This window comes from Mangifera indica, chromosome 17 (genome assembly GCF_011075055.1).
Source record: "Mangifera indica cultivar Alphonso chromosome 17, CATAS_Mindica_2.1, whole genome shotgun sequence".
Lineage (NCBI taxonomy): Eukaryota > Viridiplantae > Streptophyta > Magnoliopsida > Sapindales > Anacardiaceae > Mangifera > Mangifera indica.
In genome coordinates, this window is record NC_058153.1 from 11,685,952 (window position 1) to 11,700,731 (window position 14,780).

Consider the following 14,780-nt stretch of genomic DNA (forward strand, 5'->3'; position numbering starts at 1 on the left):
GTAATCCTCTTTATTATGTCATATTGTTATGTATAATATATGTTTTCTTTATCTTACTATTGTTGTATCCCAATCTTCTCTTTTTTCAAAAGAGAGAATCTATAAAATGATATTTTTTATTTTTATTTCTAATATTTTATATTGATATAAGTTATTTAAGTTTGAATTGATTCAATCGAATCTAAAATTAGATTATATTCGAATTTTAATTACACAATCTTAATCTATCTCTTTTACATTCTTGAAGTAACTCTTTTCAATTTTTCAGTCAGTTTTGTTTAGGCACAACCCAAGCCGGCTCGGGCTCATATGTGGTGTTTTAGGGCATGAAAATCTGGACCTTGCACACTCTGTGCATTGGCTTTTATCTACCCGACCCGACCCGATTGATTTGTATTCAAAAGTACATTTTCAGTCCTTTTACTCACACTATGCTCCGCAAAACCCTTCAAAAACATCAGCAATGGCGATAACGGGGCTAGCTGCAACAACCACATCTTCGCAAATCCATAAACTCCCCCAAGCCGCTTATATTGACGCCGTGAAGTGGCTCCCTCCGCTCTCGCCTCTCTCGAAACTCTTTGCAGTTGCCCTCTTTGACACCGACGCTTCCACCCCGTCCCTCCAAACCTTCTCCTTTTCCGACCCATCTTCTCCCACTCTTTCCCCTCCCCACTCCGTCTGGACCCCACCTTCTCGAATCTCCTCTCTCGCCTCCTCCGGCCAGTCCCCGTTCCTCGTGGCGGCAACTCTCTCCGGATCCCTCCACTTGCTCTCTGCAGGCCCCTCTGGGCTCGAGTTGCTGCACGCGGCGGACGATAAGGGGTTTCACGAGGGACCCATTTTAGGAATTGATGTGGCGGAGAGTGCTGGGGTCGTGAGCGTGGGGGAAGACGGGAGGGTCAATTTGGTTAATTTCGGTCGTGGCGGTGAGAGTTTTAGGAGGGTCTTTGATGGGGAGGGTTTGGTGGGGTTTAACGCCGTTAAATGGGCGTCTCCGAGTGAGTTTGTGACTGGTGGGTATGGATTTGGACTTCAATGGTGGGATCTGAGAAGCCCTGGCGGTCCGGTTTCGCAGTTTAAAGGGAACTGGTGAGCTTTGATATTTGTTATTTGAATAGTTCTATTTTTTGTGATCAATTGCTATAATAAAGATTACTTTTTATATATTATAAGTTTTTTGTTAAATTTAGTGTAATTGAATGGTAATGGAATTGTCCAATGAGGGCTTCTTCTTTTCTTTTTAATTAACATTTGCTTATTAAAGCTGATAATTTTTGCTAGCTGGGTAGCCTTTAAATCTTTTGAAGTATTTTTGGCATAATTTATATGTTTTTGAGTGCATAAACTCAGTGGGAAGAAAATGGTTAAATGAACCTTTGCTTGTTGGTTTTTGTTTGCTACTTACATAAGCTTCGATGCTTTTCATTGATTGCTGTGGATCATGGGCTTTTCATGGTGATTTTTGCTCAGGTCTCAAGGAAAATCTTCTGGGATGGTTCATTCAATTGATATTCATCCATCAAGAAAACACACTCTTCTGGTAAGAACTTTTGCCTCATTGTGTTGTAAAACTTTCAGAGTTTGTGTATGAAATTGGACGTTGTAGTTCTAGTCATCTGTTGCCTCTTCCCTTTCTCTTATTTTATACATGTGAAATCTCTGCTGTTTCCTGCACTTTTGTCATTAGAATGTTTCCGCTAGTACCCCTTTTGTTGCTCTTCTTAGACGCATAAATATGCTGCAAGGATTGCATTAAAGTCTAAAATAAATAATGTGACGTGACCTAGGGACATTCATACAATGCTTCTGATGATAATATTGTAATTTATGTGTACTTACTAAAGTCCTGTATGATTTAGATGTTATTGAATTACTAAAATATACTAAAGTCTTGTATGCTTGTACTACTAGCAGCTTAGCTCCATTATGGTTTTATTATATCAACTATGGAGAGTTGTTGCTTTCCTTTGATTTTATTTTGGATCATACAATGAGATGGACCATTTTAAATAGATGTTTTCCCTTTAGTGTCTGCAAGCGAAGAGACATTCTATAGTGAAAAACCAAGGAATTATATTGTAGCATTAGTTATTATTTTTTTCGAATCTAATAGTTATATCTTCATTCAAACTCTGGTTTTATAGTTCAAAAACAATACTGATGTGAAGCCTTAATAGGTTGCCTTTTACAGCCCATTTAATGTGTTAAATGGGGACGTCCAATTGATTTACTTGATGATTCTTAAAGCCAGAATCAGCTTTCTTAATGTAACCTGGTATGACAGGTATCTCTTGTTTGCTTGAATCTTAAAGCCAGTTTATTAATTCTCTAGTATTTGTAGGCGGGAGGTTCATCAGGTACAATATTTGCCTGGGATCTACGGTGGCAGCAACAACCACTCATTCTCTCTGGTGTTGGGACTGGAGATGCTGCTGTCCCTTCAATATCTGAAAGTGAGGTTTGGGAGGTTCAGTATGATTGCTATACAAAATCCTCAAACATTTCATCTGCTCGAGTATTACCTGCCATGTTCTGCTCAGAGGATGGTATCCTTGCTGTTGTTGAACAAGGTATGGTGTTCTTGATCCAGCCATTGCCTGCTATCTCTGTCATTTCTGGCAACAACATGCCCACTTAGACGAGTGAAAATCTTTGGTGTCCCATTATCAGATTGGATAACTATTTCTATAATAAATTTTGACTGATCATATATAAATGCATAACTGTATAGGTGAAGAACCCACTGAGCTTATGGCCGAACCTTGTGCAATTAACAGTTTTGACATTGACAAGCAGAACCCCTCTGTAAGACTTTACAAATGTTTTCTTTTATCTATTTGCATTTGGGAAGTCTATATAAAAGCCTTTACTAAACACACAAACTTGCATGCAGGATGTTATTTGTAGTTTGGAGTGGGAATCTCTGGCAATCGTGATAAGACCATGATGTTTATTTTATAATTGGATGTAAAGTGGGGTTAACCCCTCAGCTTTGAATCTGTTTGCATTCTTCTTTCTCGGCAATTTACCTAAGAATCAGAGAAATACCCGGTCTCTTGGTGTAATGTGACTCCATTTTGGCCTTGGACGATGAATGGAGCAAGTTCCTGCAGATAACAACTATGATGTGAAATGCAAAGTTGGAGAAGCAGTGACATTGATAATTTTGCTTCCTGTTTATTCATGAATGCAGTTTATATGTTGATTGAATTGCAGAAAAGCTGTCGCTGTGGGTAATTTGATTATATATTTTAACAGCAAATACAGTTTTAACCATTTGATCATGCTTAATGAATGAGAAACTGGAACAAAAGTTCGGAAAGATGAAAATCATGTAATTGAGTTCTGTAGTTTCAAGATTTGTTACCATTCAGGAAGCTAAGTTTTAAAAGCTAGGCTGGACTAGCTGGTTGAACCAGTTGGAGCAAGGCCTGGGGTTAGTCCGGTGTCTGTTAATGTTTACGCTTATATTAGTCATTGAATTAGACTGACCGTGATTGATTGGGCGGATCACGTTGGGTGGTGAGACGTGAGCTGTCTATTTATAAGACGACAAATCTGTCAGCAGCCTACTTCTTTTTCTGTTGGAGTAATTAATAATATATTTAAAATTTTAATTATATTGTTAATGTCATATTGACATCACAAGTTCAATCGACTGGATAATTCAAGACTCAAATTTGCCCTTTTAACCCGAACAGCATCTGGGTTCGAGTTTTCCATCAAGAAGTTCCTTAATGGATGTTGTCAAATTAGGTTTCGCAGCTGCACCTAAAAAGCCGGGAGTACTACATTAAACTTTAACTTTTTATTCACTTCTACAATCTTAAGAATTTTAACATAAAATCATCATGAATACTTGAGTCACTGAAAAATACAATGAAAGAAGAGAAAAGATATTAGAATCAATAGGAAAATTATTATATATTTTTAAAAAATTGAAAAAAAATATTTTGGAACAATTCTTCAAATATTATTTTGAAATTAAAAAAATCATAAAATTGTTCATAATTGGCAATCAAAGGTAGTTTTGAGTTGAGTTTACTCACGCTTGATTTAGTATTTGACTCAAAGAAATCCAAATTTAAATTAGATTGTATTAATTGTCAAGTTAACTCGAATAAATCAAATTATCGATAAATCTATCTTTTCTGACAATTTTTTTTATCAATAATGGCAATAGATTCATCTTTTTGGCTTCTTCTTAGATAATTACTCATAATCATCATCTTTGATGACACTTATTTAAAAGACATCAATTGGTCGGCCTGACTCAAAGCCTGGGAAAATAGCTCGGTTTAGTATTATAATGTGTTGAGCCCCACCTGTTAGCCTTCTGGATAGACCGTGGCCCTAGACACAAGGCTTATGGTCAGATTGACCCAATTTGATACTATTTACATAATATTAAAAAAATTAATTAATTAATTAATAATTATAATATTAAAAATTAATTTTTTATTAAAATTAAAGAGCCAGCTCAGCTCAACCCATATATATTGGGTTTGGGCAATGGGCCTTATACATCTCACATGCTGCCCCAATCTGAAGGTTTGATACTGTAGTAGCTAGCCCATGGTTTAATAGACCACATTGAAGCCAGTCCAATATCTATCTAACGAGCCTTATCCAACCCAGTCTATAAACACCTCTACACTTATTCATCTTAATCGATGGAGCTCAAACAACTCATCAAGTTGGACATTATGGGTTCAGGCAAGGTATAAGCTTTCCCTTGTACGAGCTTGACACGATTTGAATTCTCTCCCTTAATCGACAAGAGTTGTTTCAATTTGGTAACTCTAAAATAAACCCTGAGGTTTTGTCTATCTAAAATTACTCCCATATGTTTCTAGAAATACACAAATCACCACCCCTGGCGGAGCATCATGGTTGATGAGCAAGCGATGTCCTCAGCCGTTAAAAAAAAAAAGAAATATAACGGTCCACATTTCGCTTCCTCTTTATCCACACATCGCCGTTTTCTTCACTTCAACTCTTGTAACCAGAAGACCCAAATCCAAAAATGGCTTCTTTATCTATGTTATCGTGCAGTTTAAAGTTTTGTCACTTCTCTCCAATTCGCCCCTCTCGTTGCTCCTATTCTCCCCTCCAACTCACTTCAAAGCTTCAGAATTCGCTCAAACTCACCTTCACTCACCACATTTCTCCATCTTCTTCTCTTCTTCTTCGTAGCAACAATCTCTCCGAATCAACACTGGTCGCCCAAACTCGGCCCCGAACTGTCACTGTTTTCGCTGCCAAAGGCTACAAAATGAAGACCCACAAGGTCGTCTCTCGTCCACTCTCTCTCTTTCTCACTCTACTTTCGCTTATCTGCTTGTTCTCTGAACTGGGTATTGAAAAAAATCAAAAGAAAAATCAAAATTGAAAGAAGTTACAGTCGTTTTAGTTAAATATTAGCCATATTTAGCGTGAATTGGCTACAAAATTGATGTTAATTTGGGCAATTTGCTACCAATTATTGTTGAATGTTACTGCGGTCATAATGTGTAGCCAAATAGACTGTTATTTTGGCAAAGTAGGAAAGAAAATTTGCTGCCAAATGTTATTGAAGTCATACTCACCCGCCGCAACATATTGAAATAAAGTTATTCCAGTAATGCTACAGGGATTAAGAAAATTTTGTTAGCGTTCTGGTTGAATTGTTGATGCAAATGTTGCAAGATATTGAGAAAATGTTCTTTCAAATAATGTTACTGGGAGCAGAGTCAATTTTGTTGAAGTTGTCGTTAAGATTTTAATGCAAATGTTTCGTTATATTTTGAAAATGTTATTCCGAAAATGTTGCTGGAGTAAGGTCTGTTTTATTAGCTGTTGTGTTATATAAAAAAATTGTTACTCCCCTGTAATGTGAAGTGGGAGTGAAGTTGGTTTTGTTGACAGTTGTGGTTGAAATGTTAATACTTTTACATATGTAATATTGCATTTTACTAGGCAGAGTGTTTTTCGGTAATGTTAATGAGGTTTTAGTTAGGTGACATAGAGTTAAAAAAAAAAAATTTGTTAAATTTGATGGTTTTTGTTGATAGGCATCGGCGAAGAGGTTTAGGGTGACTGGTAGAGGGAAAATAGTGAGGAGGAGAGCTGGAAAGCAACATTTGTTGGCTAAGAAGAACACCAAGAGAAAATTACGCCTATCTAAAATGGTTAGCTTTCTTTAAACAGCATTGCAACCTCAGCTGTTCTTTTTTATTTGTTTGAATATACTTGATTTTTGTTTTTCTGTTTTATCTGCCGATGATTGCTTCTCTGTTCTATATATTGTAAGAAAAAATATGTGAGTGACATGCCTAGGCAATGCTTTGTTTGCTACACTGAACATACGAATGATAGACATGACTAGAACCAAATTCAATGCACTCTGAATGGTTGACATTATATTTCTCATATCATTTCAAAAGCTTCTTTCATTATGCATATCCAATTTTAATCTCAACTATTAAAGGTACATTGATTCAGTGGTCTACAGCTTGTGTTATAATTTGTTAGAAAAAAATGTGGTGCCATTGATCTTATCCTAGAGCTATCCACGTTTGGGTTTCTCGCTTATACTATGAAAAGCAGGCTGCATTAAGTATTGTCTTCCTCTTGTTACAAGTGTTCTTCACAGTAGATAGATTAATCATCTGGTTTTGAATCCATCAGATCAAATTTAAGATGTAATGATTGGTGTTATGTTGGAAGCTAGATTAATTTTATCATAAATGCTTAAATTTGCAAAATAAGAAAGGATAGAGAAGTATTTGTAAGTTATATCTGGTTTGTAAAAATTTAGTTAAGAAACAAGGAACAGTGATGTTGAATATTTGTTTTTAGTCTCAAGAGATGCAAATGAATGCCTTGGTTAATCTGCTTAGGAAGACTAAGTCATAGGCGCCAAGATTAGAATTAGTGATATAATGATGTGCACACATTATGCCAATTGATTTGATTATTTTAACATGTGAGAATATTGCTTCGATGTCCAAAGGTACCGTGTTGACTGGGGAAAGAATGATTGCGTATGCTTAAAATTATCAAAAATTAATGGATTAATGGTGAACATGAGAGAGCTAATCCATAACTTTGAAACAAATGCAATTATTTCTTCCCGAGTCAATATTGTACCAGAAAATCAATGGATTAAGATTTCCTCCCTCTTTTACTGCAGTAATAATTGCTATTCAGCCTTCTGTAGCCATTGGTTTGGAAATTCAGAGTGCTGTTGTTAATATATTATGACATCTCTACATATTGACATTCCAGTATGTTTAACTGCATGGGCCACATATAGTTCGAGGGAAAAATTCCCAAGGTTCTTCCCAATGTCGGCTTACCATAACTATTGTGCTTAGATCTAGGTGGCTAGACCAGAGGTGTGGAACAACTTTAATGAAATCACTTAATGCAATACTTGAGTTCACAGGTCATTGGCCAGTTTTTATCATTGTGTTTTTAAAGTCCAGTATGAGAATTGACTGATTCAAAGTGCCACCATAGGCAATATTCATTCCAAATGCGAATCAAAGACTATTGACTCTTTGATGTGTTGATTAGGGCTGGATTTGATCTAAGCTTAGCCTGAATAAGATCCAACTCAAGATCGCTTGAGATCGACAAGCTGAGACTCGAACTCAGCTCGAAAATAATTTAACTTGTTTGTATTCAATCTGAGTTAGTTTGAACTGAAATGTTTGGATTGGCTTGAACTCGACTTGTTCAATTTGAGCTTTTCAAACTCGAGTGGTTCAGATCAAATCCAGCCCTAGTGGTGATGCATGTCCAAAATCCTCATTTTAAACTGAATGTTGTTTAACTAATGATGATGAGATTTCTGCATTCAAGTGAATTTCTTTTTCAGTCGAGAATCATGGCTGTCATAGATTTCAACATTGCTGTCTTGTTTTCAATCTAATATCTGCTCTCTTAAACCTCTTCATTTTACTTTTTCAACAGCATCCGGTTAGCCGAAGTGACTACGACAATGTTCTCGGCGCCCTACCATATCTCAAAGTCAATAGAAATGCAAAATAAAAGCAATCATACATTTTGCAGAAGACATGTATTTTCATTTTCATGAAATATTTTTACATTCATGTAATTCCAATTGTTTTATTCTCCCAATCCAGGCAAGGATAGTTGAATTTTCCTACTTTGAAATTCCCTTCTTGTTTCTTTCGCGAAGATCAGAAGAACTTTTAAAGCATTTCAAAGCTAAAGCTTTTTGGGTCACTCACTTATATTTATATTTAGGTTTTTATATATATATATATATATTTAGCGCCACCACCAAGCCAGTGTGAACTCCAGAAAAACTAGCTCAACAGTCCATTACGGTTGTATCACAGGGGTTAGTGTTGGTTCTATATAACTCTATGAGGGTGTTTGATTTGAGTAATGTTTTATTATTAATATAGAAAGATTACCTTGAAGATAAATTATTTAAAAGATTATTGAGATAAATTATTATTATGTTTGATAAAATTTGATAAGTATAAATAATTATTATATTTGAGTAAAGGTAATAAAAATGCTAGTAAATTATTTTACTTAAATATCTTTAAATATAATTATTTTTAAATATTTTTATATTATTTGATATGTTAATTAAAAATAAATTTATTTTTGTCTCAAACAATTAATAAATAATAATATAATTATAATAAAATCAAAATTACCTGAGAATTTTTTAATACCTAAGGTAAAAGTAATAATCAGATTATTACTTATATTACTTATCACGTAAACATTGGTAATGAAAAATTACCTTAATATTTTATTACTGATAAATCAAACAAGGTAATAAAAGATAGATTACGAAGATAATATTTAAATATTGAAACTAAACGACCCCTATACTTAATATTTCACGCTTGAACTTTGATCCTCAGTGGTATTATGTTGGAAATAAAAAAATAATTTTTTACATAAAGGTGTGTGTTCAAAGTAGTAGCACTATATGTATATATAATAAGCAAAATTTTATGCATAAATGATTATATGTTATGATATGATTAGATAATTTTAAATTAGAAATAAAATAACATCTAATCATATGATAATATATCATACGTATTATATAATATAATATGATATAGATGAAAAACGATATGTATTATAATATATTGAATATTATATGATACAACGGACATTTTGTATGATGTACGATAATATATATATATTTTTATAAATGATACAATATATATTATCAATATAAATAGAAACACCTTTTTAGAGAAATAATTGTGTGGTAGGAGTGTATCTAACAAATTTTAGAGTTTTTAAAAGTTTTATGATATTTTTTAAGATAATGATGTGTCAATTAAATTTTATTATTATTATTTTTAAAAAATTATTCAACAATAAGATAGAGTAATATAAAATATGCAAAATTAAGTTTTCGATAAATAATATGATATATATCTACAATCTATGTGGACTATGTTTATGTAATAAAACTGTATGTATTAATTTTAAATACACAAATATATATACATTTGATGTATATTATCAAATAATTGAGTGATCTTGATTGAAAGATAAAATACGACCTAATCAAATAATAATATATTATCTGTATGTTTATTTGCATACTTAAAAATGTATGTACATAGACATAATATGACTTATATATATTACGGCCAAAAGACTAATGAATGTTAAGTAATATTACGCATACTCACTTTAAGTTACAAATAGATACATATTTATATATGACATCAAGTGAATGAAATTATTTTATCCTTAATTCAAAATCGTTTAATTACATAATGATATAAATCAAATAAATATTTATTTATATACTCAAAATAGATATACATAATTTTATCAAAGATTTATCCACACCCAAGGTTTAGTCAATTGATAAACCCTCGCCCATGAACTTTAAAAAGTCTAAATATTTATATCCCATCCAATTCTATTAACATTCTCTGTAAGTTTTGATTCCGTTAACATTTTTTTTGGTTAGTTTAATGATAAATTATTCATTTAACCTTTTTTTATTATCTCCATTAAAATCCGATTTATAAAGGTAAACGCAAAATCACTATTACAAATCTGTGAGACCCAGAATTAATTAATTCTAAAAATTGTAAACTTAAAACTTCCTTTCTATTTTTTAAACGGTAAACGGCAGATGTGCAATTTAATACATGTGTGCGCTCGCGCGCGTGTGTGGAATTGGCAGTTATAAGGTTCCATGGGCTTCAAAAGCCTTGAATATTTGGTGATAAATGAATGAGCAAACATCTCGTCGATCTATATATTGAGAGAGACTTAGATCGAAAAGGGTTTCTTCCTAATTCCTATTCAGTTTAAGAATTGAAAGAGTGAAGTAATTGGGAATGGATCAGTTTACAATTACTAAAGTTATTTTCCTGGAAGAAGATAAAGTTGTCTGACGGCAACGCCGCTGATGATGATAGTGAAATTGTATATATATAGTCAGATTTATTTGAGGTTTAGTAGGAAAGAAGATTACGAGGAAGAAGAAGCGGGTTTAAATCGAAAAAAGAAATGGGATTGATGATGGAGAGTTGTACATCCAGAAAAACAGAGTCGTAGATCTTTTGAAATTTTATAATGGCCAAAGGACTATTTCCCACCCAACGTATGCGCATTTCCTAAGTTTCTCCCTGTTAACTTTGAAAATCTTATTTACCTATCCGTGCACGGTTGAAACTAACGGTTTTAAGGATAAAATCATCATTTTATCTGTATTATAAAAAAGAAACTTAAATTTGACTTAAATTTTCTCCCCTAAACCTTAAAAACTAATAATTTTATCTCAATCCAAGTTTTAAAAACAACATTTTCCCTCCTAGGGTTTCCAGTTTTCAGATTCAATTTTCCGATGTCGTTTCTTCCTCTCCCAGGAGACGACTCGTCTTCGTCAATGAACTCTCCCAGGAGAGCTGTCAGAAGAAGACCGTGCTGGAGAGGAAGAGTCGTTGCCTGGAGGTCGTCGGAGAGGAAGAAACGACACCGAAAAATTGAATTTGAAAACTAGAAACCCTAGGGGGAAAAATGTTATTTGTTATTTTTTAAAACTTGGGTTAGGGTGAAATTATTAATTTTTAGGGTTTAGGGGGGAGGAAATGATATAACTAACAGACTCAGTTAATTTTAACAGTTGATTGGTAGGTAAATGAGATTTTTAAAGTTAATGGGAGAAAACTTGAGAAATGCTCATAGTTTGGGTGGGACATAGTCCTTTGGCCTTTTATAATCTATATTTTAAATTAACAAATTTAGTGCATCAAATTATTCATCTGTGTATATTTTACTTCTTACAAGGGATTTCAGGATATGAGACAAAACATGTAGGGTAGATCCTTCATTTTCGGCTCCTTTAATTCATATACTATGATAATTATTGTAGATGAAGATTAACATTGAGTTCGTTTCAATGATTTGCCGAGTGCCCACAACCGTACAACAATTCTCTGCACCAAAATAAGTTCAATTTTGGACATGTTGTACAAATATGCAAGTGTTATGAAATTTGTTTGATGGAAAAATCTCTTTTATTGGTTAAGCATGATTTGAATGAGCTAAGAACCATAGTGAAATTTTTTACTTAACTAGTATAGTGGTTGCAAAGCCAGTTACTATATCTAGATTTGCCATGTTTAGTATAGTTAGTTCAGTTCCAAAGAGATGATTTAATTTGAATAGGATTCCTTATTACAAAAACAAAAAATTATATAGAAGTATACATTGCACACAGTTGCAATTGAAAGGGATCCACTATTGGATCGTCAATTACAAGTTTAGTTAATTGAAGTTACATTAAATATTGTAAGATGAGATGAGCTAAGTTCTTTGTTTTCTTTATACTACTGTGACTTATGCATTGTATTACCTGATTTTTATCAACTCAATAGATTATCAATTTATATGCTATATTTGTTTAGCTATTATTTAGAGTAAATACCATTGTCCCACCCAAGAATTGGTCAACTTTTCCACCCTTAGTTTGCATAAATGACATTTTCTCACCCAAACTCAAACTCTATTAAAAAAAATTAACCGTGTAAGGGTAAAATAGTAATTTTAATATCTATTAATTTTAAAAATTAAAAAAAAAACTTCTATCATACTCAAACGTTTTAAATATAACAATTTAAACCTTAAATTATATGGTTACATTTTATATAATTCTTTGGAGGTGTAATTGTTATTTTGAAACTATTAAGGAGCAAAATTAAATGTCAAAACTTTTCAAAGAACCCCAAATAAAATTTCTGATAACCCCCTGCAAAATTTCATAAGGACCTATGATATTTTAAAAAATTACAATTTATCTTTAATATACAATTATAAAATGAAAACACTTCTATCTATAAAAAAAAAATGAAAAAAAGTTGAGAATGAAAGAAAATAAAAGTGAATTTTTATATAATTTAGATAATTTAAAAAATATTTTTAATTTTTATTAATTTAAGGTCAGATGAAAATTTTAAAATATAAATAAGTAAAGATAAAATAATAATTTTACTCTCTAATATTATTATTTCATTAACAGAGTTTATTTTTGGATGGAAAACTATTATTTATGCTTTATTTTTAGTAAAAAAATGTTATTTATAGCAACTAAGGGTGAAAAAGTGTTTCAAAGCTAAACATTGGTTGGGAACATGTGATTCACTCTGTTATTTATAGATGCAACTTACAAGCACCAGTCTGGTTAATCATGCTAAGATTATCGGGGATTCAGGAGAAACATGAACTTTGTTCACAATAATTTCATTAGTCCAGGAGTATTTATTTATTAGGCATATCATTGAAAGATATCAGAAAAGTGTAGGTTCTACCCATCTCTCACTTCTTCAATTCCAGTTCCACAGTTTCCATAGATGGTGAAACTAGATCAGGGGTGAACATGAACCGAGCTGAACGTGAACACCTCTTGACTCAAGTTCAGTTTGAATGAAAAATAACTCTGCTTGAATTCGTTGAGCCAATATTTATGGTGGTTTGAGTTTGGTTCGAATAAAATTGGTTATATTGGAGTTCAATTCGAGTTTAACTCGAATTTATGACTCAAATTCATAGCTCAGATATGTGACTCAAATTCTTGACTTATTGATAAAACGACGATGTTTAATAATTATTTAACATAATTCGAATCGAGCCACTAGTCAAATTCGAACTAAATCAAGTCTTCTATTTAGTTCGCGACTCAAACTCTTTATAGTCTAAGTTTAACTTAATTTTAAAACTAACCGAACCTTTTAACTAGAACTCAATTTATATTCGAAATAAATAAATTTGAAATCGAGCTAGCTCAGTTCGGGTCTAGCCGTAAACTAGATTAACCTTTATGCCTTCCTTAACATTAAGAGTCCCCATCTCCTCTTCGTCAACGGAGTTACAATTCCTCGTATGCTTCCAGTCATAGACAAACGATTATCTACCCTGGCTACATCCGTTTCTATCAATCTTTTTTGCATGACAAACATAGTTTTAATACCATTCATCTCGTTAATAATCCTTTTGAACTTTTCCGGCATCACTGATTCTGCTTCTAAATCCAAATCTTGTTCTGGCCTCTAAATAATCTTTCTCTTCTTTTTCCTTCTATTTTCCACTTCTTCCTCTTCTTTCTCCAACCTGCTCGTAATGCAGCTACTCACGCCTGATGCTACAAACTCTTTTTCAGTTAAGCTTTGTCAATTGAATTAAAGATTCAGAAACCTTCTTTGCCCCTTTTTTATTCGATCTTTTCCTCGTGTGAATACAATCTACAACATTAAAGAACTTAACTCCACCATCATTCTTGGTCTTAAGAAACCCTAGTTTCTCTCCGCTAACCTTTGCTGCTTTCTTGGACTTTACGCAACGCACTATAAAAGTGGTAAGAATTCTTTCCGTGAACAATCTTTCAAATTCTGATTCATTAGTGGTAATTTGTCTAATTTCTTCAACGATTTTCTTGAAAGAATCATCAACATTGGAAAATCCGTTCATGTAGACTACACATATTTCGTTAAATTGTCTATATAAATCTGAAACTTAGAAGAGGAAACACACCCCTCACAAACAGAAAAACGTTGACACAAGAACCCTGATGCGAACTATTGCTGAAAAATTATTGAACAAAGCTTGACCAAGGAAAAGTGAAGATTGAACCTGACGATTAAAGAAGAGAGAGAAATAGAATTTGCAGAATTCTAAACCCTAAAAGAAATTAGAATATCAGAACACTGTTCAACTCTTAAACCCAAATTAGATGCAAGATTGTAAATAATATTCTCAATTTATAACATAAAATTTTCAATCTTTTCCTGCCTCGGATTCCTATTTTGAAAGGATATATCTTTCCTAATTAAAAACAAATTAAGCTTGAGTGGACAAATTTGCGTTTTAAGTGGCTTCTTGTTCTCTTCAAAATTTCTAATTTGCCTGTAAATATCTTACTTGATTTCTTGTAAATCAGTTAATTAAAGTAAACAAGGGTTTATGTCTATAGCTATTGCATGTTGATGTTATTATTATTATTATTATTAATGTTTTTCAATGTTTTATTAAATCATAAAATTATATATATATATATTTTTTTACTATATAATTTAAATATATAAATAATACATCATTATAAAAAAAATATATACACGATTTTTGAAAATATTAGTTTATTCATTTAATAATATTAACTTTTTCACTTTAGATGTTTTTTTCCAAAATAATACAATTAAATAAATGATAGGTCTCATATTGTCTTTCTTGTTAAAATATTATTGGAGGAATTCATTGTCTTTCTTGTGGAT

General features: G+C 32.5%; 2 protein-coding genes across 2 annotated transcripts; both read left to right on the plus strand.

Moving 5' to 3' along the window:
- The first annotated feature begins 417 nt into the window (after nt 1-417).
- Nucleotides 418-3,333, plus strand: LOC123200487 (nuclear pore complex protein NUP43-like). The gene is made up of 5 exons (XM_044615684.1): nt 418-1,092; nt 1,474-1,543; nt 2,345-2,573; nt 2,735-2,808; nt 2,897-3,333. Exons 1-5 carry the CDS (start codon nt 464-466, stop codon nt 2,948-2,950), a joined length of 1,056 nt encoding a protein of 351 aa, XP_044471619.1. The 5' UTR covers nt 418-463; the 3' UTR covers nt 2,951-3,333.
- Nucleotides 3,334-4,939: 1,606 nt separating this feature from the next.
- LOC123200502 (50S ribosomal protein L35, chloroplastic-like) lies at nt 4,940-8,166 on the plus strand. Its single transcript, XM_044615689.1, has 3 exons — nt 4,940-5,293; nt 6,057-6,173; nt 7,963-8,166. Exons 1-3 carry the CDS (start codon nt 5,030-5,032, stop codon nt 8,038-8,040), a joined length of 459 nt encoding a protein of 152 aa, XP_044471624.1. The 5' UTR covers nt 4,940-5,029; the 3' UTR covers nt 8,041-8,166.
- The last annotated feature ends 6,614 nt before the right edge of the window (nt 8,167-14,780 follow it).